General features: G+C 32.8%; 2 protein-coding genes and 1 pseudogene across 2 annotated transcripts; 1 reads left to right on the top strand and 2 right to left on the bottom strand.

The window, feature by feature from the left end:
- Positions 1 to 1058: 1058 nt before the first annotated feature.
- Positions 1059 to 5694, bottom strand: LOC128041011 (reticulon-like protein B16; annotated as a pseudogene).
- A 2103-nt stretch (positions 5695 to 7797) lies between these two features.
- Positions 7798 to 14071, bottom strand: LOC105770418 (protein DETOXIFICATION 53). The gene is made up of 3 exons (XM_052630284.1): positions 13978 to 14071; positions 12691 to 12866; positions 7798 to 9397 (listed from the first exon to the last, which is right to left on the bottom strand). Exons 1-3 carry the CDS (start codon positions 14069 to 14071, stop codon positions 8009 to 8011), a joined length of 1659 nt encoding a protein of 552 aa, XP_052486244.1. The 3' UTR covers positions 7798 to 8008.
- Positions 14072 to 17044: 2973 nt separating this feature from the next.
- LOC105770420 (superoxide dismutase [Mn], mitochondrial) lies at positions 17045 to 20144 on the top strand. The gene is made up of 6 exons (XM_012591617.2): positions 17045 to 17432; positions 18437 to 18483; positions 18592 to 18717; positions 18829 to 18885; positions 19241 to 19318; positions 19792 to 20144. The coding sequence occupies exons 1-6, from the start codon at positions 17141 to 17143 to the stop codon at positions 19882 to 19884; spliced, it is 693 nt and encodes a 230-aa protein (XP_012447071.1). The 5' UTR covers positions 17045 to 17140; the 3' UTR covers positions 19885 to 20144.
- The last annotated feature ends 7782 nt before the right edge of the window (positions 20145 to 27926 follow it).

Genomic DNA, 27926 nt, shown 5'->3' with positions numbered 1-27926 from the left:
CCGACAGTTTAACTACATTACTTAATAGTGGTGATATCGCAACATAAACATATGTCAGCTCAGCTGCATATTTTTATCAGAGTGGCTTGGTTCCACATATCGTAGTGTGTAGGGTGGATGGACCTATCATGGTCCTATGTGGTGTGCAGGGGGGATGGGCTAGATATAGCTCATATGTGGTGTGCAGGGTGGTCGAAATGGTGTTCGGATGGTTGGGGTGGGTTTTATTTTGTTGTATTCATTGCATTCGATTATAAGTCTATCTGTATGATTGTGAGGTTAATTGCATAATAATGTGAATAGTTTGATGTGTTTATGTACTGGCATGTTTTGGGATATTAGCTCCATGTTACATTTGTTGTTGGACTGATTATTTGATACAAGTTGTACGTTTTTTGTCTGTATGCACGTATGAGAATTATTTGTTTCACTCCTTTTCACTTGCTTTTGTTTTGATTTCGGACTCACACTAAGCTCATGTAGCTCACCTCTTAGTTTTCTCCCTTTTAGGTACTCTCGTGTTCTGTAGCTGGACTAGGCAATCGGAGGTCTTAGATGGGTCAGATTTGAATTAATCAAATAAAGTGATTCTTCAAATCTTAATTCATGAACTATTTTGGACTGTTATTAATTATAAGAACTGTGGAATATTTTAATTTTGGGCTTTCGTAAATTGATACGCCAAATTGTTAAATCCTAAATTGTTAAAAGATCCAGTGCGGTTTTAGCAAACTATTTTGTAAATGAGTTTTAAACAAGCTTTTGTTTGTAAATTGCTTTTAGATCATTTCGGAAGTTAATGTGACCTCCGAGATTAGGTCGAAACTTCTAGGCCGAGTTTTAGGGTGTCACACGGTTACTTATAACTTTTCATTTGTAACTATTGGAACATTTTATATATTTAAAAACTGCTCCAACAAACATAACACAACAAAAATATTCTTTCATTTAAGGTAAGGTAAAATGTCGGTGTCATTGTAACAGTCAGTGAAACAGCAAGATTCAAGCAGGTTCAGTCACTATTTCCACGTAAATAGTAAGATTCAGATGTCTTTATCTTACGATAAACTATGGGGGATTCTTTTGATCACTCTCCCATCTATTATCCTATAGTGCTAGGGAATTTGTTAGTGGATCATTCCGCAGTATTTATCCACATGTTCTTCATATTAGCCGTAGAAAGTCGGAAGAGTAACAGATAAGACGATTCCTGACATCAGGACATGACAAACACATTATAATTAAATGAGTGCACGATTTAAGTTCCCTTGCATCATATTGCAATTAATCAGCAAAAATGGGAACAAATATGTAAAAGATTCCACAAGGTCAAGAAAGGAAGTTTGTGATAGGAGCTTGATACCAAGTTTTTGAAGTTTTAACCACATAAAGTAATAATCTATCTTGAACTCAGGTGTAAGTGTCAAATATATGTATATCTGATATTTTCCAAGATTTTAATGTACTTGGAGAGTCTTTAGAGGATCATTATCATGTCCCGTAACCATGTCTAGATATGTGTCGAACATGAAAATTTACAAAAAATAAAGAGTCTGAACAACATAAACCATGATTGCTTACTAGAAATAAATTAAAAGAGGTTGTGATTAAACCACTAAGTTAGGTTTAGTTACATTTAACAGTATATCAGGATACATGTATTCATCAATGAATCATAAGAAAGATGAATGTGCAATAAGTAGACAGATGAACTTTCTTACCAACATAGGCAAGTGTGAAGAAAGAGCAATAGCTACCAATGGCATAAAAGAGCCACCAATGGCATGAAAGAGCCACAGACAAATCAGAACCTTCCAAATATAATAAAGGTGAAGTGACATTTAAATTAGCTAGTTATGTTGATTAAACTTGTTTGGGAAAAGACAATGTAACAAAATGGGGAATCTACAAATGCTTAGTTGATTTATTTAATAAAGTGGGAAAAATACTCAACTCCAAAATCTGGGTTGGAGTTGAAAGGAAGGGTGAAAGGTAAACATATTAAGCCTTTACTCTTATTTTTTTTACTCAAGTTTTAGTGTGACTATGTTCCATCTTTTCTAAGATTTTCATGGATTTTTAGAGTCTTTGAAGAATCATATCCCGATTGTTATGTCCGAATATGTTTTGGAATGGGTACTTTAAGAAAGAAAAATGAAGAGTCAGAGCAATGAGGCTCTATTTCCTATTACCAGACCAAGACACACCTTGATACTAGTAACTAATGATTGAAAACCAATTCACAACTTAATCATAGTTCAACTGTAACACCCCTAACCCGTATCCGTCGTCGAAATAGAGTTTCAGAGTATTATCGAGTAATCGTAATCTAATCATTTCAAACATCATAAAATGATTCAACATTAACATACATAAAGTCCCTTAATAAGTCTTTGAGAGTCTGAAAATACATTAGAAACAATTTGAGACTAAATTGGGAACATTTGAAAATTTTAGGAAAAAAAAGTTAGAAAAATTTTAACTGCAGGGTTTACACGGCCGTGTGAGTCACACGCCCATGTGTCTGGTCATGTGGGCATTCAAACTAGGGACACACTGCCATGTCCCAGCTCGTGTAAGTCTCTGGCTTGGGTCACACGGTCAAGCCACATGCCCGTGTACCAAGCCGCATACTCTTTGAAATGACCTCGCACGCCTATGTGTTAATTGTGTCTCTCACACAGCCAAGTCACACGTCCGTGTGTCTGGCCGTGTAGACCTAAAATGTGCCTTAAACGACAAATTTACCAATTCCTACATGCCTGGGCATTAAACAACTTAAAAACCATTCATTTAACTTGTCCAAAACACGATCAAACACATTCAAAACATGTTAAAACAATCATCCTAGGTGTCTAACTAATGTACCCTCATTGGTAGCACATTTATATCATAAAAAAATCAACCAAATTAAAATTATAAATATGTCAAAATTCATCAATTTGGCCTAACTCAAAACTACCTAAAACATTAACTTAAATTCACATGCACATATCTAGATTTGGTTTAATTTACCATGCCATAATATGGCTTCAAACACAAACACATGTTGATATGTATATACCAAACCAACATTACATTTATAACCTCATTTACAATCCATCCACAAAATAATTATCATTTAGACGTCCTAGGTACATGCCGACACAAAAGATAAACACCACCACGTTTGAGTTTGAGATCGTTTTTGGATGCTGAATCGGCAATCAAAAGTGAAATACCTAATCTGCGCATGGAAAAACAAAATCGTACGCTGAGTAAAACTCAGTGGTATTTCTATAATCCGAATATTTAAAAACAAGATAATATAATATGCACAATTGAATTTTAAGCACATATTAATGTCTAGTTTCATGACTATCATATGCTATCATATTTCATTTGTTAAACAATGCCCCAATTCACATAAATTCTATATAAATAGTTATTCACATATCAAACTACATTTATTTGTACAATGGCATTAGTCATTCAATACTCAACTCATGAATACATCATTTCATACCATACTCAATTCTCATCACTTGTTATATAATAGCTTTTCACAATTTGACGCACATATTATTTAAACAATAACATTATCCATTCCTTATCCAATGCATGAGTACATAACTCGTGTCTCATTTTCATGTTTAAAATCACTATCCCATTTTCAATTCACATACAATATCATCCAATATCAATCATAGTATCGTTTTATTCAATTACCCCTATTAACACAACTCGGACTCGGGCTGATACACGAATCCAACAAACACACCAGTTTGGCACCCAGTGCCTCATCGAATAATCCGAAGTAATATGCACCCAATGCTATATAAATTTGACATCCAGTGTCTCATCGGTTAAACCGAAGTAAATTGGCACCTAGTGCCTTATCGACTTGAAGTTGAAGAAATCTTTGTACTCTTCCTATCCTATAGCATGCTATCTATATCCGACTTAGCTCGATACAGTTAATAGGGTTTAGTTCCATATTTCAAAAACAACCAATATCTAATAAAAAAGTTTCATATAATCACATATACACATATATTCTTTTCAATTCAATAATCAATACATTCATAATTTATATACCAATGCAATCCATTTCAATCGACATTCATTAACTTCAATATCAAAGTGACAAATACTCACCTCAACCACTTACCATATGTATTAAATCAAATTACAACAATTAGTAACTAGGTTCGGATTATAGAAATACAAATCATGAATTCCGAGCTATTCGACTTTGCTTTTATCTTTCTCCTTTTTAGTCGAAGATTTCGGTACTATGTTAGTTACGGAATTAAAACAATTAAAAGTCATCAATACAATAAAATTTCAATTTCATATTGAATATTGAATATTTAAATTTTTACTCAATATTTGTCTAAATTCCAATTTAGTCCCTAAACTGAGAATAATTTTATTATTCACATTTAATTCTATATTTTCATACTAATTTCACTTTAAACTAAATTTAACTCCTTATTTTCACTTAAACCCTTAAATTTTGAAGTTTTTACAATTTAGTCCCTAATACTCAAATTATACAATTTGTTCTACAATTTAATCCTTTTCCATTTCTAACTTAAAATCTATCAATTTAATCCCTAATACTAAAATTATTCAACATTGACAACACTTAAAAACTTAATAATTGCTAAAATTTCAACATGGGTCGGGTAACCCTAGGTACCGAGATTCTAAAAACATAAAAATTACAAGAAAATGGACTAAATTGACTAACCAATTAAACTTTGAAAAATTGGAGCCCTTGGTCGTGCGTCTCTTCTTTCTCCCTTTCTTTCTTTCTCTTTTTCTTTCTTTCTAATTTGTACGTCTTTTATTACTTTTTCTTCTTATACTTTAATTATTATTATATAATATATATACATTTACATAATTATTAAGATTTCATATTTTAACTTTAATTATTATAATATAGGTATAATTATTACATTGGCCCTTTAATTATTCTTTAATCTAAAATTCAACTTTCACCCTACATGTAATTTAGTCCTTATACCTAATTACTTTTAATTCAAGTAAATTCGCTTAACCGAAACCTAATTAACTACACAACTAACTTCGTAAATATTTTTAATAAATATTTACGAGTTCAATTTATGTGAATGGAGTTTCGGAAATACACTTTTTAACACCCCTAACTATCGGGTCGTTACATCAACTAACAATACCACAATGTCTATAGACTTTATACATACAATTCTTTTTTATAGTTGATTTTGTTCCCCTTTGTTGTAGTACAAGTGATCTAAACTGACCTTGAAGAAAAGCCAAGAATCATTTCCAAGAGTCATATCTTGAGCCATAAGAAGCACATTATTGATTTTAACACATAATGATGCAGTAGTAGTGTTAACCATTTCCTCTGACATTTCAAGCTCCGGTAATGTTTCTAGTTGTCTACTTGAATAATAAATACGCATCATTGTTGAAAACAACTTCAGTATTAAAGGTAAATCAACACATAAAGAGGCAATATTAGTCATACCTATTTCCATAAGCAGCATAGTTGGCATAAATGAACAATAACACAATTAATATCAGCAAAACATCTGAACAAATAGGTAACAATAGTAATCCAGATTTCTCAAATATGAGCCAATCAATAGTAGCAATGACGATAATGCCAAAAGAAACACTTCACTGCTTCCACAAGAGAATATTAGCCACTGGGAACATGAGAAGCAAAATTAGTTAATTTATTGCGAAAAAAAATGCTCTAGTTTTATAAGGGTGATAATATAATGAGCCAGAGCAACAATATAACCTTACAACAACAATATCATACTGCAAAATAAGATTTTCCCAACATGATACTAGTTAAAGATTATTCTAAAAGAAGAATGTTGGCAGAGAACTGTTAAAAATAAAAACTTTCACCTCTAAAAGCAGGAATACATAAAGTGAGCACAGGTAAAATGGAAAGTTCAATAGTATCCCACCAGGGGAAAATTAAATAAAATCATCAAGATTGTTTCTTCTCCTTTAAGAAACTCCATAAAGGTCCTTCAATTAGGAGAAAAAGAAAAGGGTAGGAGAGGGAGGGATATTTCATGGAGCAAATTTCCATTAATTGAATTTTGCCTGTGGTTCAACTTATGTCCATAAGACATGATGATTATGGAACATTTAACTAAAACAAGAGATTTACAGAGACCAGTCCAATTACATCCTCTACCCCTGCAGCCAAAATCTAACCATAAACTTTCTTTATTTTTAGCTCACTCACTACTTTTGATTTTAAATTTTCATAAGAGCCAAGTATATATAGGATTTATAAGGGATTGATGCACATAAAATAGATGTATGAGCATGTGTATTGAAATCACCATTTGAGTACACACTGAAAATTGTCAAAAGCATTAAGGTCGTATGCAATAACCGGTGAACTCTCAAGAATTCTATGCATCAGTTGTGTATATTAAACCCATTCATATCATAATGGGATTGGAGATATCATTGAACCAGTCGAAAAGAGAAGAAAAGTAAATAAAACATTGCACCTCAGATTGTAAGAGTTGCAAAGTTTTGTGCCTATGCACAAATGAATAGTTAATCAAACATAACCATTTCTCATTATTATTGTTTTAATTGCCTTACCCTGATAGTTCATTCCATCCAAAGGGACACTAACCAAATTCTCTCTCCAAACACTAATTTAATTTTCATCAAATATCAAAGTACCCCACACCACTAATCACTTATTTACTAAAGAAACTAAGTTGATTTCATCGAAAAATAGGACCAAAGATAGAAAAAAAATGGAAAATCAAATAAGAGGTGGGTTTTCTTTTTTGTTTTGAATTTTTTAACCCTTGCCTCCATTAGTGTTGATCGAGCTCTCCATTAATTGCAATCAACGCCCCCCCTTTTTTGGCTTTTAACTTGTAGCCAAAAATAAAAAACTCACCAATTTTGAATCTTGCACGAAGCTTTCCCTCTTTCAAACCAGATTACAAGGTCTCAAATCTATCACAGAATTGATGAAAAAAGCCAAGAAAAAAACCCTACTTTTCAATTTATTTTGTTATGGAAGAAAACAAAGTTCATTTTTTCCCCTGTTTTCATCCCTATCTGATTCAATTTTACTTTTGAAAAGTAAAAATATATAATATATATGACGTTACAAAGAAATAAACTCTTAGTTAAACAAATAAATTTGTTGGTTTATTTGATATGTAATCCTTCCTTGTCTCTGACTCTAACAATAATCTTTACATTGATGTTATCATTGCTATAACTTTCTTTGATCATTTTTGTCTTTTTATCTAATGTTGCATTGCATGCTTCTCTTAGCATGATTTGCAACTTTTAAGGTTACCCTTTTTCTGAATTGTTGTAGACAAAATGATGGGTGAATTCAATCCTTAATTCATAGTTGAAAATGAAAGTGTAGCTCCAGCTGATGTCATCCCCATTGACATTGAAGCAAAATACTTGCCTGCATGAAGGCTCTTGGCTTATTGTCTCTCCAACTTGTGCAGGTTCAATCTTCTATATTGTTTGATGGTGTTTGTTTCATATTGCACAATTAGGTTCTTCAAGCTTAATGAAAACTTATTCAAGTTGACTTTTCAGTGAATAGCAGATAAGTTTAATTACTTTATTAATGCATATTACATGTTAGTAGAAAAGTAGTACTTTTTTTACTAGTCTTGTTTTTCTATTTTAGGTATTATTATCTTTTCCTTGTTGGAATAATTGGAAATAATAATGTTAAACTTCTAAGAAAAAAGAGCAAAAGGCACATGAAGATCTTCTGCTAATATAGATTATGTCTTAGGATGGATATCTTATAATACAAAGGACTGTTCTTGTGAATAGTAGAAACTAAAATAAACTTAGAGGATCTGCTTCTAACTAGCTTTTTTTATCATCTCATGTTACAAAAGGCTGTTCTTATGAATAGTAGGAAACTAAAATAAACTTAAAGGATCTGCTTCTAACTAGTTGGTCTTGTGTGGTTTGAGTCAGCTCCTTAAGCAAACTGGAATCAACTTAGAAGATTTGCTTCTAAATCGTTATTGTGGTCTCTTGTGGCTTGAGTCAACTCCTTAGCCCTCTTAGCTTGGTGCTTCCAGTCAGTGAAAACTAGAGTGCAAATCATCATACAGACACATGTAACTTGTGCTGCAGCAAGCCCGAACCATAACCCAAGGAAACCCATTTTTAATCCAAAAGCTGCAAAAATGGAAACTGGCAAACCAACAAGGTAAAACGAGCAAAAATTTATACAAGCACCCAGATTAGGCCTAGCAGAACCTATCAGGATCCCACAAGCTGCTGTTTGAGGGCAGTTACCAAGCTCACAAAAGCCTAATATTGGTAGGACAACGGATGTCAATGCTAAAACCTCAGGTTCACATGTATACAACTTTCCCCACACATCTTTTACTGCAATTGTGAAAGTAAAAGCTAGTATTCCACATACCATTGCTATGATGAGTCCTGTAATGGTTGTCTGTCGTGCCTGAGCAGGCGCTTCAGCACCTAGCTCTTGCCCGATACGCATAGATAAACTTGCACTTAGAGAATGAGGAAAAACATATAAAAGTCCTGTTGTTTGTATAAGAATCCCTATTGCAGCCATATTTGTCTCTGGATTATTAATTAAGCCACAAAGTACCACCATTATCTCATACCACCACCATTCTAAACACACAGATGCAACACTTGGAATCATAAGCGACACTAGTGAGTGCCAATCTCGATAACTATTAGTTAACATTTGACCATCCCAAGGTTTTATTGTTGTTTCTGTAAAGAAAAGATAAACTAGCAAGGCTAAATTTATGTTTAATGTGTTGCAAGCAGAGGCTAGAGCGACTCCTTTAACCCCCAAATCCAAATATATTGCAAGGAAGTAATTGATTGGAAGGTGTAGTATCATGGCCCAAGTTGCAGAAATTGTGAAAGGTAGGTTTAGACTTTGGGCTCTTAAGAAAATTCTTAAAGGACTAAGGAGAGCTTGGGCAAGCAATTCAGGAATAGAGTATGTAAGGAATACCTTTGCCACTAATGTTATGGTCTTATCTTGACCAATTAAAAGGAGGATTGGCTCCATGTTCAACCATAACACGATGATTGGAATGGCTCCGAGAAATAGTAGGCAGAGGGTCTGTTTAAAAGTTTCACTAAGAACTGTCCACTTTTTTGCTCCAAAGGCCTGGCAACATATAGGTTCCATCCCCGTAGCTAGACCTTTCATTACTGAGTAGCCTGTGATGTTCGCAAATCCAATTGCCAGTGAGCCTCCGGCTAACTCAATTTTTCCAAGATGCCCTAAAAAGAACATCGAGATTAAGGACTTAGAGTAAAAAATCAGGCCGGAAATCACTAGCGGCACCGTGATTTTCCCCAATGATATCAGCTCATCCATCACCTATGAACCAAACACGGATATTAAACAATGCAAAATCATATACCACTAGCAAGGATTAACTTTCAAAACAAAGCTGTAATAATTAATGGCTTGCTTGATATAGTGAGAAATTAGACTTACCATAAATTATAAGGAAGAAAAAACCTACCTATTAAGCCAATTGACAGTAGCTTTCGCAGCCTTTTTAGAAGTAGGGAATTTTTTTTCTTAAAGGCTATTTCTTTAGATCGGGATGTATTCTTAAAGGCTAACTTTAACCCTGAGCTACAAATACACCGTAGAAGGCTTGTTCTCTATCATGGAGTAAGCCATAAATTGCAAGCATCATTGAAAAAAATCTGGATAAATTTGCTTCTGACTATGTTAGAAAGACAGTATCCTCTCTGCAGCTAAAATGTAGTACAAAAACTTTTAGGTAATTTCCCCTCATAAATGAGATACCATTTCCCTCTTGACAAGTTTAGGAAGGTTGTTTTAAGAATAACAACGCATGCGTTGTGAATTTAATGGAGCATCGGGATTAGGGAGAGTATTGAAGGCTAAGAAGATGCACCACCTTTACTTGTCAAATGAGTAACAAAGATGCTGTCATATCAATTATTTGTCGTCCTCTTGGATTACTTTCCTAAGTTGATTTATTGAATTACTTTTATCGTATTCAACTCAATTTCTACCATCTGTCAGGTAAAGTTAAAATGCTAGCCTCGAATGGAAAAGCATTTGTTACAGTCAAAGAATCTCAACAAGTGCCATTGTAGCTTCAAGTTTGAAATAGGCATTTGTGTTATCCAATTACTCAATTATTGATATAGGTTTTGGAAATTCATGCTCAAAATCGACACACAATTAGTCGTGGGTCAAATAGAAATTTTCGTAATTGGATGGTAAATGGAAAAGGATGAGGAAGAAAGTGATGGAGCTATAACTTCACCTTGCTGATAAACAGAAATCAAACAGGATTTAAATTACTTTTTCGGTGAATAAAGGGTACATGCACCTTTCTATTATTATTCACACATTTGATTATATGCTTGAACAATAGATTTGTAGATGTTTTTCATATTAGAACTACGTTTGGTCAATATCTACGAAAAGAATTGCATGCCTACTTATTTTTGGAGAATCACCTATTTGAAAGATTATTTCTTGTGACAAGCACAAAGTCATATGCTTGTATAATTGTCTGCAACCACAAACTTTTACTAATTTTTTATGCTGACATTCTTTGCATGGTAGCTTAATCCTTTTTACCTATTGGTGCTAAACAAGATGCACAACAATTTTAACAACATAGAAAAAAGATATTATTTGTGATTAATCAAACATAGAGAGAAGCAAGGTTACTCATGATTTCCAAGATGCACTACATGTATACTTATTTTAGAAAGTTTTCTGAGCCATGTAACTAGCATCTCAATCGAGCTAAAACCATTTAACTCATATTGTAGAGACAAAAAAAAACCACATAGATGGTAGAGAATAAGATATTATAGAAGTATTAACTGGCACTTTTATTAAAAGTTATATCCATTTCTACAGTTAAAACTTGGTTTTTGTATGTCAGCATGAGGTATACGTGGCACACTACGTGTCATTGTCTTATTATTCCATCAACTATGCTAATTTTTTGCAATACAAATGAATGAAATTTTTAATAGAAATGACGAATTTGCCTTTAATAATGTATAGGAACTAGTTTGCCCATTTTTTAAATAAAGCAGGAAAAATACAATCTGACTCATAATACAGAGGTCTCTATAGTACTTTAACCAAGCATTAACTTTCTTCATTGCTTGAGTATTCACAAACCCCTCAAAGTAGTAGAAACTCACATTCATTTTTATTAAGATCAGCAGTATATTTGTCTCCCTGAAGCTAGCTCTATTGAGAGCAAATAGGTTTGTGTTTCTTTCGCTAGTCATTGTTCCATAATCTATATATATACATAGGAGTGAGCAAAACTCGATTTGACTCGAAAAAATAAAAAAAAATTGAACTTCGAGTTAAACAAATCGAGTTATTTGAGTTAACTCAATTTTTTTTTTTGAATTTTGAGTTTGAATCGAGTTGAGTTTTCGAATTTGAATAACATGAATAAACCGAATATCAAACTATAATATTTTATATTTTTACCCCAAACTCCCAAATATTTTTACCTTTCCCCCAAGACCTTTACTCCTCTCCCATCCTACCCCTCCACCCCAAACTCATTTCTCCCTAATTTTTTTTAATATTTTCCCTCCAAAATTTTACTACCCCCATTTACTTTCCCCCAAAATTTTACTCCCCTAAAAACCCTCAAAACTTTTTTTTATTTTTCCCAAAACTTTTACTCAATTCCACTTTCCTCCCAAAACTTTTACTCCCCTTCCATCCCATCCCCCATCTACCCCAAACCCATTCCCCCTTCCAAATTTTTTGAATATTTTTCCTCCAAAATTTTACTTCCTAACCCCCCCAAACTTTTTATTTTCCCCTAATTAAATTTTTACTTCTCACTCTTTACTACCAAATCAAAAATCAAAAGCATCCAACAAAATCCCTAAACCTAAATAGTAATAATTTTATTTATATCTACTATTTATATTATTAAATTAAATTTCACATTTTATACTATTTATATTATTGCGTTGTTTAATCATATTGAATCTTTATATTAAAATTGAATTATTAATTATGCCATAAAATATTCGTGTTAAAATTTTTGTTAGTATCAATTTCACATTTTACATTTAACATATTTTTAATTTCAAAATACATAGTGACAAGAAAGAAGATAATTGAAGCAACTAACAAGCAAAGAAGCTAACTCGTGTATAAAATATTAATAAATAAATTATGGGGTGATGAAAGTTAATAACAAATTTGATTACAATGGGTGACAGTAAGGACCCAAAGTTATTTTTTAAAATTTACCTCGAACAAATATATTTGATTCGATTCAAATTTTGTCTCACTCGACTTGATTCGAAAAAATTTCAAATCGAGCTATGATGATAAAATAAATTTCATCAACTCGATTAACTCGAAATTTTTTTATTCAATTCAATCGAATTCTCACCCCTATGTATACGTAAATCATTTAGAGTGCTTTCACTATCTAGAAAATAACTTCTGAAGTAGTACATTGGTGTATCACATCCCATGTTATCTTAAGACAACATTAGAATAGCTAGGAAGTTAAGGATGGTTACATAATTCCATGTATCGTAAGTTTGAGGTCTTTTAGATGGGAGTGAGGAAGAAAGTAGATCAACATCCGGGTGCAAAAGTAAGGAGAGCAAGAATGTCACCTTAATTTTCTGAAACCAACCCAGAAACTTGTTAAGGAACCTCCTTCCTCCTGCTCTACTACCACTATTGTTATAATTGGTTTTATCTTCTCTTTTGGAAACATCACTCGAGGAAGCTGCTTGGCATTGGCTTGTGGGGCACATGATTAAGACTTTGCAATCTAATGATAGCAATTCTTTGGCTCAACAAGACTTGAAAATTTTAAGGTAAGCATGTCATGCATTTATACTGAAACATGCATGGCAGACGTAGATTCAATTGAGGAGAGACCTTAATCTTTTCATATCGTTTTTTGTCCTTTTCGGTATCGAACATAGATTAGTCTGGTTCTTAGTTGTTTGGAACTTGTAAGTATTAGCATAAGAAAACGGAATTCATCGAATTGAGAACGAAAATAGAGCAGAACAAATTTGTCTTCTGGGGCAGTACAAAACACGATGCTCTATTAAAAATGAAAGAAATAACATACTTAAGAATAGCAGTTAGACCTAAAGCATGCCTTTTTGCTTCTAAATATGCCAAAAGATTACTTTGGACAGTCTATTGATTTGAGCTAAGCATTTAGTCATCATTTGGGTACCAAATGAAATATTCCTTTAATCCTGTAGTTTGGAAGTTCAGCCTTTTGACATTCAGAATGTTTTCACATAGTAAGTATAAACCAGCACAAGAAGAAAAACACCCTTGCTTAGCTCAGTTGGTTCGTGTCTAGCGTTCGAACCCAAACCCATTTCCTTACCAAAAGAAAAAACATTACAAAATGCATATATACTGTCCATTAGGAAAGGAACTGTCAATTTCATTACCATGCTTCCATCGTTATACAAATATTCCAACTTGTAAGAGTATTTTAAATTGAATGTATGACTTATTGTAAACTCCACCCTCTTATCACCTTGATACAGTAAGTTTAATGGTATTAAATATCTGTGTACACTTGCTTGCTGGCCATGTGACTGAAAGTAACTTATAATGAGCTGTAGTTATTTTTTGCTGTGGAAAACTATGAGCTTTTGGTAATGGTTAGTTTGATTTTCCAAGGATGGCTACCATGTTTGATGCTATGCAAGGCAAATTTTAGTGCTTTTCATTTTATGTTTGCATTGAAATTGAATAAGATCTAATCTACAATGATAAATTATGTTAAAAGGCTAAAGCTTTTATTTAATTGGAGAAATTAAATTCCATCTCCTCCAGTTTGGATGTTGGACAAAGAAGTTTGCACAAATGGCAAAACAATACCCTAAATGACACGTGTCCTCGATGTGACTAAAAACCAAGAATACCCATCGTTTTACAGGCTAGTGTGTATTGTGGGCTGTGATGGCACCCTGAATTCCAATTCCACCATCTCTCCTTCTCAAACTTTGATCTCGTCATCAGTTGAACAAGTCAACACTCAATTTGGATACCGACGCTTTGGATCTTACATTTGTCTATGTCTTAATCGCCATATCATTTCTTTTTATGTACTCGACTCATCGTGCCAACCTTTTTTTCTTTTTTACTTTTTCTTTGACGTTTTGCCCGTGAATTCGCAAGATTTCACCTTTTTTTTTTCCCTTTAATGGTAAAGTATAAAAAATAGTGACTTTCTTATATTACATTTTAATTATTTATATTTAAAATATTACGTTTTAGTCACTTACGTTATTATTTTGTTATAAAGTGATAATAGAGTTTAACGGTACAATGACCACTTCGTAATAAAATGATAATGTAAATGACTAAAACATAACATTTCAAACATAAGTGACTAAAATATAATCTTAGTCAAATAAATAGCTTACCCTTTAAAAAGTTATACTATAATTATTTATTAAAATAGTTATGATATTGAACTTATTTTTATTATTTAAAAATTAATAACACATGTAACTGCGATTAGTATAGATTGTCTCAGGTTAAATTATGGTTATAGTCTTTTTACTATGTTTAGATTTAAATTCAGTTTGTATGTTTTAATTTGATATAATTTGGTTGGTTTACTTTTAAAATAATTTTTTTGGTTAGAAATTTTATTTTAAGAAAACTCATATCAGTAATTTAATTAGAAAAGTATTAATGTTATAAAATTAGGGTAAACTATAAAATAGTCACTTTTGTTTACCTCAAATTACATTTTAGTCATTTATGTTTAAAATGTTACATTTTAGTCACTTATGTTATCGTTTTGTTACGAAGTGGTCACACTACTGTTAAAATCCGTTACCTCTTTAACGAAAGTCCTATGTGGCAGTCCAAATAGGTTTTAAATGCCAACTTGGATGTCTAGTTGTTGGGATGAAAATATGTTTTTAATTAAATAAAAATCAATTTGGATCATTACGTAGGACATCCAAGTTGACAATTAAAACCCATTTGACCGCCACGTAGGACCATTGTTAGGGAGGTAACGGCTTAACGATAGAGTGATCACTTCGTAACAAAACGATAACGTAAGTGACTAAAATGTAACATTTTAAACATAAGTGACTAAAATGTAATCTGAGATAAACAAAAGTGACTATTTTTGTAGTTTACCTAAAAATTATAATCACTAAAAAAGGGAAAATAAATGGACACGTCTCATCTATTGACTTAATCAAGATTTGATTTGGTAAGAAGAAATTCAAATTGGATTAGATGATGGTTGAGTTAAATATGTGGTAAATCCATGTCTTTGAGGAAAAGATTTAACTTTATCTCTTGAATTGAGTTTTTAATTATTATTAAAAGATTTAAATTTTAAAATTGGGCTTATGTTGTACTTAGAAATGAGTCTAATCCAACAGTTTGACTTTTATTTCCATTTTTTATATAAAATTGAATTTTTGTTGTAAAATTTAAACCTTAAATTATAACAGGAAAATATAAATATGAAACAGAAAACAATATAAAAGATAATTCATGATTGAACCCAAAAAAAAACGACATCATAGGTAAAAGTATGGTTGAGTTTCTATATTGGATTAGAGGTGCTCATGGTCCGGGCCGGGCCGGGTTCAATTCGAAATATGGGCTTGAAATTTTGTCCAAGCTCGGTCCGGGAAAAATCTTAAGCCCAAGCCTGATCCGGCCTATTTTTTTAATAAACACTAAAAATTTATTTTAAAAATAAAAAAATAAAAAAATATTTATTATATTCTGGCCGGGCCGGACCCGGGCAAAAAAAGTGGTGTCCGAGGCCCGTCCCGTTTTCTAAACGGGCCTCTTTTTTTTGCCCAAACCCATATTTCGGGCCTATATTTTTACCCGAACCCTCCCATATTTCGGGTGGGCTCCGGCCCATGAGCACCTCTATATTGGATTAAGGGTGAAAAAACCCGAAAAATTTAATTAAGCTCTTTGTTCTTTTACATTTATTTGAATACTTAAACTTTCAAAATATATCAAAAAAAAGTCCTCAAATCTTTTCAAAAAAAGCAACTTAAACTTTCAAAATACATCAAAAAACCTCAAACTTTTTCAAGAAAAAAACAATTAAGCCTTGCTTTTATTAAAATTATAAAAATTAAAATCAACAAAAGCTATAAATATTATTAAATTTTAATAAAAAATTTAAATATTAAAAATTATTAAAAACTAGAAAAAATATAAAAATCCTAAAAATATAAAATACATAGAAATATAAAAATTTTATAAAGCCGTAAGAAATTTATACAAAATGTAAAGAAATATAAATTTAAGTAAAAAATTATAATAATTATCGTACTAAAAGAAGCATTTTTATTTAATTTTTCTATAACTTTTATTGATTTTTATTTTTTTATCATTTTTCGCCACATGTCCCGTTGTGCTGCGACACGTGATGAAAAAAACTAGGAGTCATTAATTTTTTTTATGATTTCTATAAAATTTTGTATTTTTTTATTCTTTTACGATTTTATAAAAAAATTAGTTTTAATAAAATTTTTAATATTTAATATTTAATTTTTTTTAAATTTAATAGTCTTTCTATATTTTTATTTTTTCTAATTTTAAATAACATGGGGCTTAATTGTTTTTTGAAAAATTTGAGGATCCATTTTATGCATTTTAAAAGTTCAAGTATCCAATTGAATGAAAAAAAGCGTTGACATAATTGTTTTTTAAGAAGTCTAAGGACTTTTTTATGTATTTTGAAAATTCAAGTATTCAATTGAGTGAAAAAAAAGACAGTTTTTTTTTTTGAAAAAATTTGAGAGATTTTTACATCCATAAGCCTTCTATATTAAAAATTAATATTTTATTTACTTAAAAAATAAAAAAAATAATTCATAAAAATTAGATAACGATGACGCTTTTAGTATGATAGTAATATTATTATTTATTATGGAATGAAAATTTATGTAAATCACAGAACCCCCACCCGCGTGTGAGGCTAGCTCTTCCCCTCCCTAAATATAAAGTCCTCCCTCATGGAGGCTTCATGTGTAAAACTCACATTTCTGGTTGTACTTTAGAAAAAAGAATCTACTGCGTCTCCAAATGGCCCTTCGATCGTTAGCCACCAGGAAAACCCTAACCTTGGCTCTCAAGTCCACCAGGTTGGCTCAGTCTCGAGCCTTGCAGACCTTCTCGCTCCCCGATCTTCCGTACGACTATGGCGCACTCGAGCCCTCCATCAGTGGAGAGATCATGCAGCTCCATCACCAGAAGCATCACCAAACTTACATCACTAACTATAACAAGGCTTTGGAGCAGCTCCATGACGCTATCCAGAAAGGTGATTCTTCCACCGTCGTTAAGTTGCAAAGCGCCATCAAGTTCAACGGCGGAGGTAATTTTTTGTTCTTTTTTATTTAATGCTTAAATTAAGTGACTGAGTTGCCGTTCAAAGATTGATAATTTGTGATTTTTCTTCTGACTCTGAAACTTGTGAGCAATGCCTCTTTTTAAGTTCCGCTAATTTACTTGCTTTTTGCTTACGGGAATTAAAGTGAATAGGATTTTGGATTAGTAAATGTTAAAAATATAATCTTTTGGAATAATTAAGATATCGGGTGTGTTTGGTAATCAGAGTTTGGAGTTTTTTTTAGCTGATTTGGGCACAAATGTAGGATTGGTAGTCAAACACTGTTTGGTGGGGTGAATAGAGCATTTTGAGCTAAGACTCACAGTTGAGTTGATTGGAAATGAGATACGTACCATATATCTGACCTCTGACCATGTTTGCTTAAAAATTACTCTCTTTGCGAGATTTGTTTTCACTTGTGTAAAATGATTTCTTATACAACGAGATATGCTACTTGACATAATTATCAGTAAGAATATAGTTTACAATTATAGTGATACACTATTAATATTGAAATTTGCAAATAAGCAACTTAAGAAATTTGTTTTTTTTTTAATTTCAAAAATATTCACTAATTAATTTCCTTAATAGATGTTTTAATTCATTGGTAATAGTGTTTTATTTCAATAATTTCAGCCAATAAAGCCTAAAGTATTATAAACAAATAAATACTTAACAATAAAATGTGTCATGCTCTTATTTGTTAGCTTTCAGCTCTCAGCTAAGTTTTACTAAACACTTTTAAATAAACAGTTAATAGAATCAGTTGGTCAAACCAGCCACTACAATCAGCTATCAGCTAATTGTCAAACAGGGCCATCGATTTTAAGGTTTAGAACAATTTTGATTAAAAAAATTTGTATTAGATACTAGCATAGCTCAATTTTGCTTGATGAATGATTCTTAGTAACTAGGATGTTTCTTTTTTAGTCCTTTGTTTGCTATTATACTGAATTCCCGTCATGTTGAATGGTTGTTATCTCATGCAGGTCATATCAACCACTCAATTTTTTGGAAGAATCTTGCCCCTATTAGTGTAAGTTCATATTTCAAAATCATATTTTTCAAATCTATCTTAGTAATATGTAATAAAGCTTGTTCTTTGAAATGGATTGCCGCTTACCTCATTCCATTTACATGACAGGAAGGAGGAGGTGAGCCTCCACATGGTTCTTTGGGTTGGGCCATTGATACCAACTTTGGTTCGTTGGAATCATTGATTCAGAAGATGAATGCTGAGGGTGCTGCTTTGCAAGGCTCTGGTTGGGTGGTCAGTGATTTTGTTTGCTAAGGGTTCACTTGATTTTTTGTTTCCTTGGGCATCCAGTCATAAATGGTTTGCATCCGTATTTGCTTACTCTTACTTTTATTTTCTTGACAGTGGCTTGGACTGGACAAGGAGTTGAAGAAGCTTGTGGTCGAAACCACTACAAATCAGGTATGCTTGCAATATTTAGTGTAAAGTGATTCATGAACAATTATGGGACTTCTTGGTTTGTTCACTTGAATGTGAACCTACTTATTTCTGTGGCCTTGCTTATTCCGCTCCATTGGAAGACTTTAATAACCGGGAATATCTTATATTAGATTATGGCCTCTGGAAGTTATACGATGTAAAAGGGTTGCGCATTACCTTTCAGGCCTATGATGTGAGCTTTTTTAGAGAGGTCACCTCTACTTGGTTTCTATAAGTTGGAGTCTTGCGAAGCTTATACTTCCCTTTTAAAAGTTGCTTATAAAAAGCTATAAGTTAAGGTGAGAGGCATAATATGGTTATGAAATCTTTGTTGCAGGATCCACTTGTGACCAACGGGCCAAATTTAGTTCCCTTGCTTGGGATAGATGTTTGGGAGCATGCATATTATCTACAGGTAAATTTTCAAACTTTAGTTGTCTGTTAAAATATGAGCTCAAATGTAAATCAAAGATTAGCATATGACAATGCCAATGTAGGCTTGTTACATCTATGATCCTCTGCTTTGATTTCAGAATTTTTACTGTTATTTTAGTTTTTGGAAAAGAAAAAAAAAATCTTGTTTTGTTGGTTACATTCAATAAACTGAAACTTCTGCCCTCTTGCATCTCAGAAAGATATTATGTTCACTTTATTCAGTTGCTTGAATAAGCTTATGAGAGCACCATATATTTGCCAATACTTGAGTATAAGAGAATTTGAGTCATATATCTTTACTCTCTTTATATATCACTACGGGGTGTACATGAGGGAGGGGTTGAAAAAATAATTGTATAATTTATTGAACCATCTTTTATAAAGATGGTATTCTTTGATATCCCGGTGTAGTTTTTCTTATGTGTACCTTTGATATATGTTTTTATGGTGCAGTACAAGAACGTTAGACCTGATTACTTGAAGAACGTATGGAAGGTCATAAATTGGAAATATGCAAGTGAAGTGTACGAGAAAGAAAGTGCTTGAGGTTTGATGTAGAGAATTAAGAGGCAACTTGTCGGATGCTGTATGGCAAAGAGAATAACAAGAAGAGTAGTGTATGTGTTGTATGAAAGTTAATAAATATTAAGCTTTATGCTTAAAAATTAGAAGGCGTCTTGTACCACTGGTGAATTACATTTACATTTACCCTTGAGTGACCCTTGCTTTTGGGTTTTTCTTTATTCTCCTTTCCGAGGCTGATCAAGAGCATTGAATGAATGGTTATTTCTTTGTTTTTCTTGGTATTTATCCTAGTTTGCTGTTCATAAAACCGATGATGAACTGCCTTTGATCCTCTTTGCCAAAAGGAACCTGAACTTTGGGTGTTCGGTTCTGATAAAAAAGCCCTCAACCCATAGAAACCCTGTGGAAAACTATAAACCTTAGCCTATAAATTGGATTTTGACACCAATAGGTGTTGAGGGACAAGCACAACACTATTGAACTTTGGTATATTTGATCAATGTGTCGGTAATTTTTTTTTAAATTAATTCAAATTAATTTTCTCAAGTTTAAACAATTTTGTTAATTCTAAAAATCAGATCAAACTGGACATAAATTAATTAATTTTTTTTAATTCGAGAGAATTTATAAGTATTTCGAATAAAATAAAAGTTAATTGAGTTAAATGAAAGAATATATGAAATTTAATTAAAATTAATTATATAAAGTTTTTTCTAAATAAACAAATACAAAAGTAAATATTTATACATTTATCTATGACGCAAGGCAAATGCATCTTTTCAACTACATGCTGGATTCCATCGTGATGGAGCTTGGAGTGGATCTTCCTCTTTACTTCAATCTTTGTTCACTTCAAACCCCATGATAAAAAAATAAAACTCATCACTCAGTGCATATTGTTGCACCGGACGGATGCAATAAGGTGTGCAAAAGTTCCTCGAAACTCTAAATGTTTGCGTAAACTTTGGCCAAATTCTTAACATGTTCATGATTGACATCCTTATCAAAGAACAAAATGTGCATATGATAGACCGAATCAATTGCTCAAGTGATACAAGGATACAGACGCGCTTGGATAATAGGTGGCGCAAATTCAATCAATCCAACAGGTTCTGTAACTCGAGAATGCCACTGTCAATCTATATTTGTGATGCTTCAAAATTATTATATTGGATAATCTCACTGCTAATGACATGCATGTCCGAAAATAGAATAACACATTTATCAATCAAAGAAACCATGTACATGTCATTTCATGCCATCCCAACTACCACATTACAACTCATCCATATGTATTTCATTCCATCATATATATATATATATATATATCTACATCCCAACACATGTCAAACTCAATATCACATTCAAATCTCTATACCAAGCCATGATCAACCATACTTTTGACCAACAAGCATACAACTTCTATATAAGCTTAAACATACCATTTGTAAAGAACACTTACATACATAAACAAGCTATCACTATTACATGCCACAAAATCGAATTATAATGGTTTCAAAGTCTACCAAAAGATGGTTGGATAGTGTGATCTTTAAGCTGATCCGATCATCTGGTTCCGTAAAACAAAATCAACAAAGAAACACGAAAATAACACGAATAAAATTCAATAGAGCTTAGCAAGTTCATAGGTTGAAAACGATAATGCACACCTTATGTCACATTTATAAATTTACAAGACAATTAACTAACATTCAATCTTGTCATCACAACCGTGTCAATAGGTGAGTTTCGTATACACAAATCATATATCCATCCAAGCTAACAAGATCATTTCCTGTCAAGTTACTACATAATATCCATAAGCATATGCAAATATATTTTGAAGACATCAACAAGACATTATCATCAAATCTCAATACAAATCATTTTATCCTTTAACGAACACAATTCTGCCGATGAACAGAAATAAACAGATATGAATATGCAGTTTTCCACCCAAAACATGCTAAAATGCTCAACTGAGCTAATCTAACCAAGAACACGCTTGGGCACCAAGTGCCAAGCCCGTAAGCTAACATCCCTCTAAAAACATACCTAGGCACCAAGTGCTAAGCCCATAGGCTTTACATCTGCCCCAAGAATCATTCTAGGATCACTATAAATATAACTTAGTAATTCGCAACAAATGCTGAATTCCATATACCCAGTGAATAATAACATGTCATATATCATCATCTCATCACAATTAAACCCCATACAGTGCACAAAATAAACTATTGGCATGCCAATTGTATTCTATCCTATGTTCATTTGAGCTCGATACATATAAATGTATAACATTTTCCATATCAACACTTTTTCCTATCAATTCAATCGTAACATTTCAATTTATAACCAATGTCACCAAAATATAGAATTTCAATAATAACATTACTAAATTATACAAAATAATATCGTATGAACTTACCAGGGCTAAACAGCAAAGATAGCAATATCAAGGACTAGTTATCAATTTTCTCTTGTCCACGATTATCTATCGATTCTTGATTTATATAGTAATTTATTTCAATTTATCAACCTCAATTATCTTATAACATGTAATTTAATGCATATTAAATCCTATTATCATTTTTCATCCCTAAAGTTTTACACTTCATTCAATTTAGTCCCTAAAATCGAAACAAGTTTATTTTCACAATTAATTCCTAACCCTAAGTGCCAAATTCATAAACATCCTTATACAACCTTCTAATTCTAAAATTTTACAAGAAAACCAAAAAATTTCAATATTTTATCATTTTAGTCCCTAAACTCAAAACTATTAAAAATAACTTTACAAATTAGTCCAAATTCATGCTCAAGCTTCAAACTAAACCATTAACAACTAAAATGCTTCAAGAATATCAATGGCAAGTTTTTAAAACTTTGACAGTATTTCAAAATTGTCATTGGACTAACTAGATTGAGCTACAACGATCTCAAAAACATAAAATTTATGAAAAACGAGTAAAAATGAACTTACATGCAAAGATATACACAAGGCCGAAGCTTCCAAGGTTTAAAAATGGTGAAATCGGTTGGAACATTAGAGAATGAAGAAGATTGTTAAATTGTTTTTTTTATGTTAACATATTTAACTAATTACTAAATTACCCTTAAATTTAACCTTTAATTTCATTAACCAAAGGCATCAACCGTCCACTAGTAATAATATTATGGCTAAATTGCCATTTAAAACCATCCCCGTATACATTTATTCTCAATTTCCACCTAAACACTAATAGCAATTGACTTTTACAAATTTTACGATTTAGTTCTTTTTCTTTAATTACTTAATCAAACATCAAAATTATCGAACCAAATTTTAATATGACACTAATGACCTCGTAAATATTAAATAAATAATATCTACGGACTCATACGCGGAATCGATCCCAAAACCACTAAAATGATTATTACAACAAACAATTATAATAAATATAATTATATTCATTTATGATAATAATTATATTAATTAAATACAATTATACAAATAAATTACTTATTCATATGCATGTAGAATGATTTCTCATCAAATCTTGTATGATCCAAGGTAGTCCAAATCTATTCAAATATTAAATGTAGGACTTATTATAAATATTTATAATTTAGTGTGTTCTAATATATCAATTATGGTTATAGTTTTACATTGTTGATAAAGGGACATTATAGTTTTACAAATAGTATCTGCATCATATACCAGTAGACATCAATAGTAAATTTCATCGATCTCTATCTACGTTGTCTTATAAATCACCTAGTAGAGAAAAGCCATAATTGCAAACCCCTAATTGAATGTCCTAGTTAAATGGAAGTTTGTCAGTAAATGGGTATATATAATGCATAAAATAGCCAAACATGTAAAGCATTAGCATTCCTTTGATTATGTATGGTATGTAAGCTTTGGCCTATCGATCGAGGTCTTTGCCATTTGTATCGGTAACTAATGTCTCCTCAATTAGTGTTTCCTACTATGTAAACTTCACTCAACACCCTTCCACATCTTTCTTATTTTAAGGTTTTGTACTCGATAATGTGGATAGTACTGCCTATAGATCAAAGGCAAGGAAAACATGTGAGTAGAGTTACATTTTTCAATGTTAAAGTCACTTTACTGCAAGGAAAATAAAAAGTACGGATCTTTAACTTCTATCGTTTAACTAAGGCAACAAGCAACTTTCCCAAGCACTGAAAGTGAGGTACCTAAGATACTTGTTTAAATCTGATGTTTTTAACTAATCTATAATTCAATCATATTTGAGGATTTTAAAACTTAGATTATTCAAGTGGAGAACCCTAGAAGCCAAGAGTGCTATCCCTAGTATCCTAGCAAAAACAGTGGCTGCTGCAGCTTGGGATGACGGAAAGTGGTGGCAACGACGGGTTTGGGGAGATGAAGTCTCCTTATTGGTGGAAGAGCTTATACAACTATCAGTCAAAAGCTCGATGGTGGAACCAAACGAGAAATTGACTCTAATCTGTACTATTTGGACAGAGAAATCCTACAATCCGGATAGTTTCAAAGCGCAGATGAAAAGTATTTGGAAAACTAAGAGGAAATTTGAGATCCAATCGGTAGGGCAAAACCTTTTTATGATTGTGTTTGAATTAGAGGGAGATTTAGAAACTGTTATGGAGGGTCAGCCATGGTTGTTTAGGAATAATCTAATTATCTTTGATCGATTGACTAATCTAGTGGAAAGAGATCAGATCAGACTTGTTTCATCCCTGTTCTGGATCAAGATTGGATCGTGCTTACCAGAATTTGACAAAAAAAGATCTCTTGCATGCCATAGGGGTTACTTTTGGAGGCATTCTCAGATCTGAAATCAATGGTGAGTTCTGGTCGCCTTAGAATTAAATTAAACGTACAAAAACCCCTTCCTAGGGGTATATTTGTTTTAAGAGACAATGGGAATAGATATTGGATTCCTTTTAAGTACGAAAAGCTACCGAAATTCTGTTTTGGCTGTGGAAAGCTGGGGCATGATCTCCAGGAATGCACAGTAATACAACCTGCAGAAAAAGATAGAATTAGAGAAAACCCACCTTTCTCTTTAGCACTGAAAGCAGAACTAAATTTGGTTGGCAGGGAGAGCCTGAAATTTAACGCTTTAACAAGAAAACTACAACCACAGTGTTCGTATACAGGAGGTGGTAAGGAGGACCAAGAGATGTACTTACCGAGTGGTAAAAGTAGTGGTATGATCCAAGAAGTGCAAGAGGATTCATGGGTAAAAATAACAACAAAAGAGACAAGAACGCAAAATATGGGTGAAGTAGACTGGAATAAGTCAGAGAAAGGCATCACAGTCGAAGACTCAAAAAAGCCAGCCAGGAAATCCAGTTGGAAAATAGTTGAACCAGTTGAAGTGTTGAATTATCATGGCACAGAAAGTAAATTACAGGAAAGGAAATTGACAGAGATTGAATATGAGGATTACAACATAAAAGAGACACGGGAATGAGCAGCAAAGAGGAGGCAATGTGAAGGTCAAATTTTAATAAACGAGGCTGAAACAAATTTAATGAGAGAGAACCCCACCCAAAATAGATCGGCGGCTACCAATAGGCACGCCGACCGGACACAATGAAAATTATATGCTGGAATGTTCGTGGATTGGGGAATCCACGGGCAGTATGAAGGCTTCAGTTTTTACTGAAGCAAAATAAGCCCCAAATAGTCTTCCTCATGGAGACTAAAGTTAATGAAAGACGTATGGAGATAATTAGGAGACAGTGTGGTTTTGTGAATGGTTTTGATGTAGGAGTAGAAGGTACGAAATGAGGGATCTGCCTAGCATGGAAAGAGGAAACCCAGGTTAGTCTTAAAACTTTCTCAAATAATCATATTGATGTGTTGATCAAAGAAGACGATGTTAGTAAAGAATGGAGATTCACAGGATTTTATGGGTCACCTTATATTCAGAATAAAACTGCCTCATGGAATTTACTAAGATTTTTAGGATAGGAACAAAACTATCTGTGGCTTGTTAGTAGCGATTTCAATGAAATAATGTATTCTTTTAAAAAGAATGGAGGTCAGCCGAGGGAGGAGAAACGGATGGAAGCATTCCGGGAGGTATTGGAAGAATGTCAACTCATTTATGTGGGATATACGAGAGCATGGTACACTTGGGAGAGAGAGAATCTACCGAGTACAAATATTAGAGAAAGATTGGATAGGGGTGTTGCAAATGAAGAATGGATGAAGTTGTTCCCAATAGGCAATATACACCATTTAACATCTTCACTTTTCGATCATTGCCCTCTCTTCATTAGTACAAATAATGTTGATAACTTCAAAAGAACCCCAAGATTTAAGTTTGAGGCATGGTGGACTGCAAATGAGTCAATTGAAGAGGAGATTAAGAATTCATGGAAGTCGTCAAATGGATCTATTGTTGAAAAGCTTGAAAGATTACAGACCAGTCTGTCAAGATGGGCAAAATCAATACAGAAGGCCCAAAAGGAGCTGACGAATAAGTTCACAAAGGAGTTAAAAATTTTAATGGAGAAAGAGAGAGATGAGGATACAATGGCACATATAATTAATACGAGAATCCATTTAAATCTGGAGATTGATAAAGATGAAATGTACTGGGAACAAAGAGCAAGAGTAAATTGGCTCCAACTAGGGGATAAGAATATGGCATTTTTCCATAAGCATGCCTCAATGCGGAAACGAATCAACACAATAAACAGGCTGGTCACAAATGATGGAAAGAAGATATTTGAAGAATTAGAAATTAATGAGACTGCCACAAAATACTTCCAAAATCTTTTTTTATCTAATGGGGTAGGAAATCTTTCTCATCTTCTGTCAGGTATCAAGAATAGCATTTCTCCAGATATCAACAGAAACCTACTGGCAAAATATACGGCAGAAGAGATTTTTCGGGCAGTAACAAAAATGGGACCCACAAAAGCACCAAGCTATGATGGCTTTCCGGTACTTTTCTTTCAAAAATACTGGCATATTGTGGGGAAAGATGTTGAAACCTTTTGTTTGGGAGTTCTAAATGATGGTCAAAATTTTGAAGACTCCAATCTTACCAAGATTGTACTTATTCCGAATACTCCAAATCCCACAAATCTTGTCAACTTTAGGCCTATTAGTCTATGCACAGTTATTTATAAAATTATTGCCAAAACTATTGCTAATCGTCTACAGGAATTTATTGACAGATGTATTAACAATGCTCAAAGTGCATTCATCCCGGGAAGATTAATTTCTGATAATGTGTTGATTGCTTATGAAATTCTTCATACACTTCGTAAAAAACGAACGGGGAAAAAAGGATACGTGGAAATCAAGTTAGACATCAGTAAAGCCTATGATAGAGTTGAGTAGACATTCTTGAAGGAAGTAATGTTACGTATGGGTTTTGCAGAAGAATGGGTGTCATTAATTCTGAGATGTGTCTCTACAGTCTCTTACACAGTTAACATCAATGGAAGGAAAGGTGATGTTTTCAAACCCACCAGAGGACTTCGACAAGGTGATCCACTTAGCCCTTTTCTTTTTTTAATTTGTAGTAAGGGACTTTCGTCCTTACTTAGGACATCAACAATAGAGGGTTTGATAAAAGGAGTTAAGGCTAGTAGAAGGGCCCGACGATCTCACATTTACTATTTACGGATGATTGTATTCTGTTTAGTGAAGCTACAAAGAATAGAGCAAAGATCTTAAAAGATATTTTGAAGGAATATAAGAAGTGTTCAGGTCAATGCGTAAATTTCAATAAGTCCACGATTTTCTTCAGCACTAATATAGTGGAAGGGGACAAAGCAACTATCTCAATTGAAATGGGAATAAGGCGATCAACAAATATGGAAAAATATCTAGGACTTCCCAATGTGGTAGGACGGAAAAAGAAGGAATCTTTCCAGAATCTCAAGGACAAGATTAAGCAGAGGATCGAGAATTGGAGTACACGATTTCTTTCACAATGAGGTAAGGAGGTTTTCATAAAATCAGTACTTCAAGCAATACCAGCCTACGCTATGGCATGCTTCCTTCTACCAAAATCTTTTTGTGGGGAGTTTGAAAATTTGTTTGC

Source organism: Gossypium raimondii, chromosome 5 (assembly GCF_025698545.1).
Source record: "Gossypium raimondii isolate GPD5lz chromosome 5, ASM2569854v1, whole genome shotgun sequence".
Classification (NCBI taxonomy): Eukaryota; Viridiplantae; Streptophyta; class Magnoliopsida; order Malvales; family Malvaceae; genus Gossypium; species Gossypium raimondii.
The sequence above is the reverse complement of the archived record's forward strand: the minus strand, read 5'-3'. Positions and strand labels throughout refer to the sequence as shown.

Coding starts and splice junctions, on each gene's coding strand:
- LOC105770418 (XM_052630284.1), bottom strand. CDS start 14,071: ATGACGAGATCAAAGTTTGAGAAGGAGAGATGGTGGAATTGGAATTCA. Junction 12,867..13,977: donor ACTAGCCTGTAAAACGATGG/GTATTCTTGGTT, acceptor GTTGAGCCAAAG/AATTGCTATCATTAGATTGC. Junction 9,398..12,690: donor GTTGGTTTCAGAAAATTAAG/GTGACATTCTTG, acceptor TTTGGTTCATAG/GTGATGGATGAGCTGATATC.
- LOC105770420 (XM_012591617.2), top strand. CDS start 17,141: ATGGCCCTTCGATCGTTAGCCACCAGGAAAACCCTAACCTTGGCTCTC. Junction 17,433..18,436: donor CATCAAGTTCAACGGCGGAG/GTAATTTTTTGT, acceptor TATCTCATGCAG/GTCATATCAACCACTCAATT. Junction 18,718..18,828: donor TGCAAGGCTCTGGTTGGGTG/GTCAGTGATTTT, acceptor TTTTCTTGACAG/TGGCTTGGACTGGACAAGGA.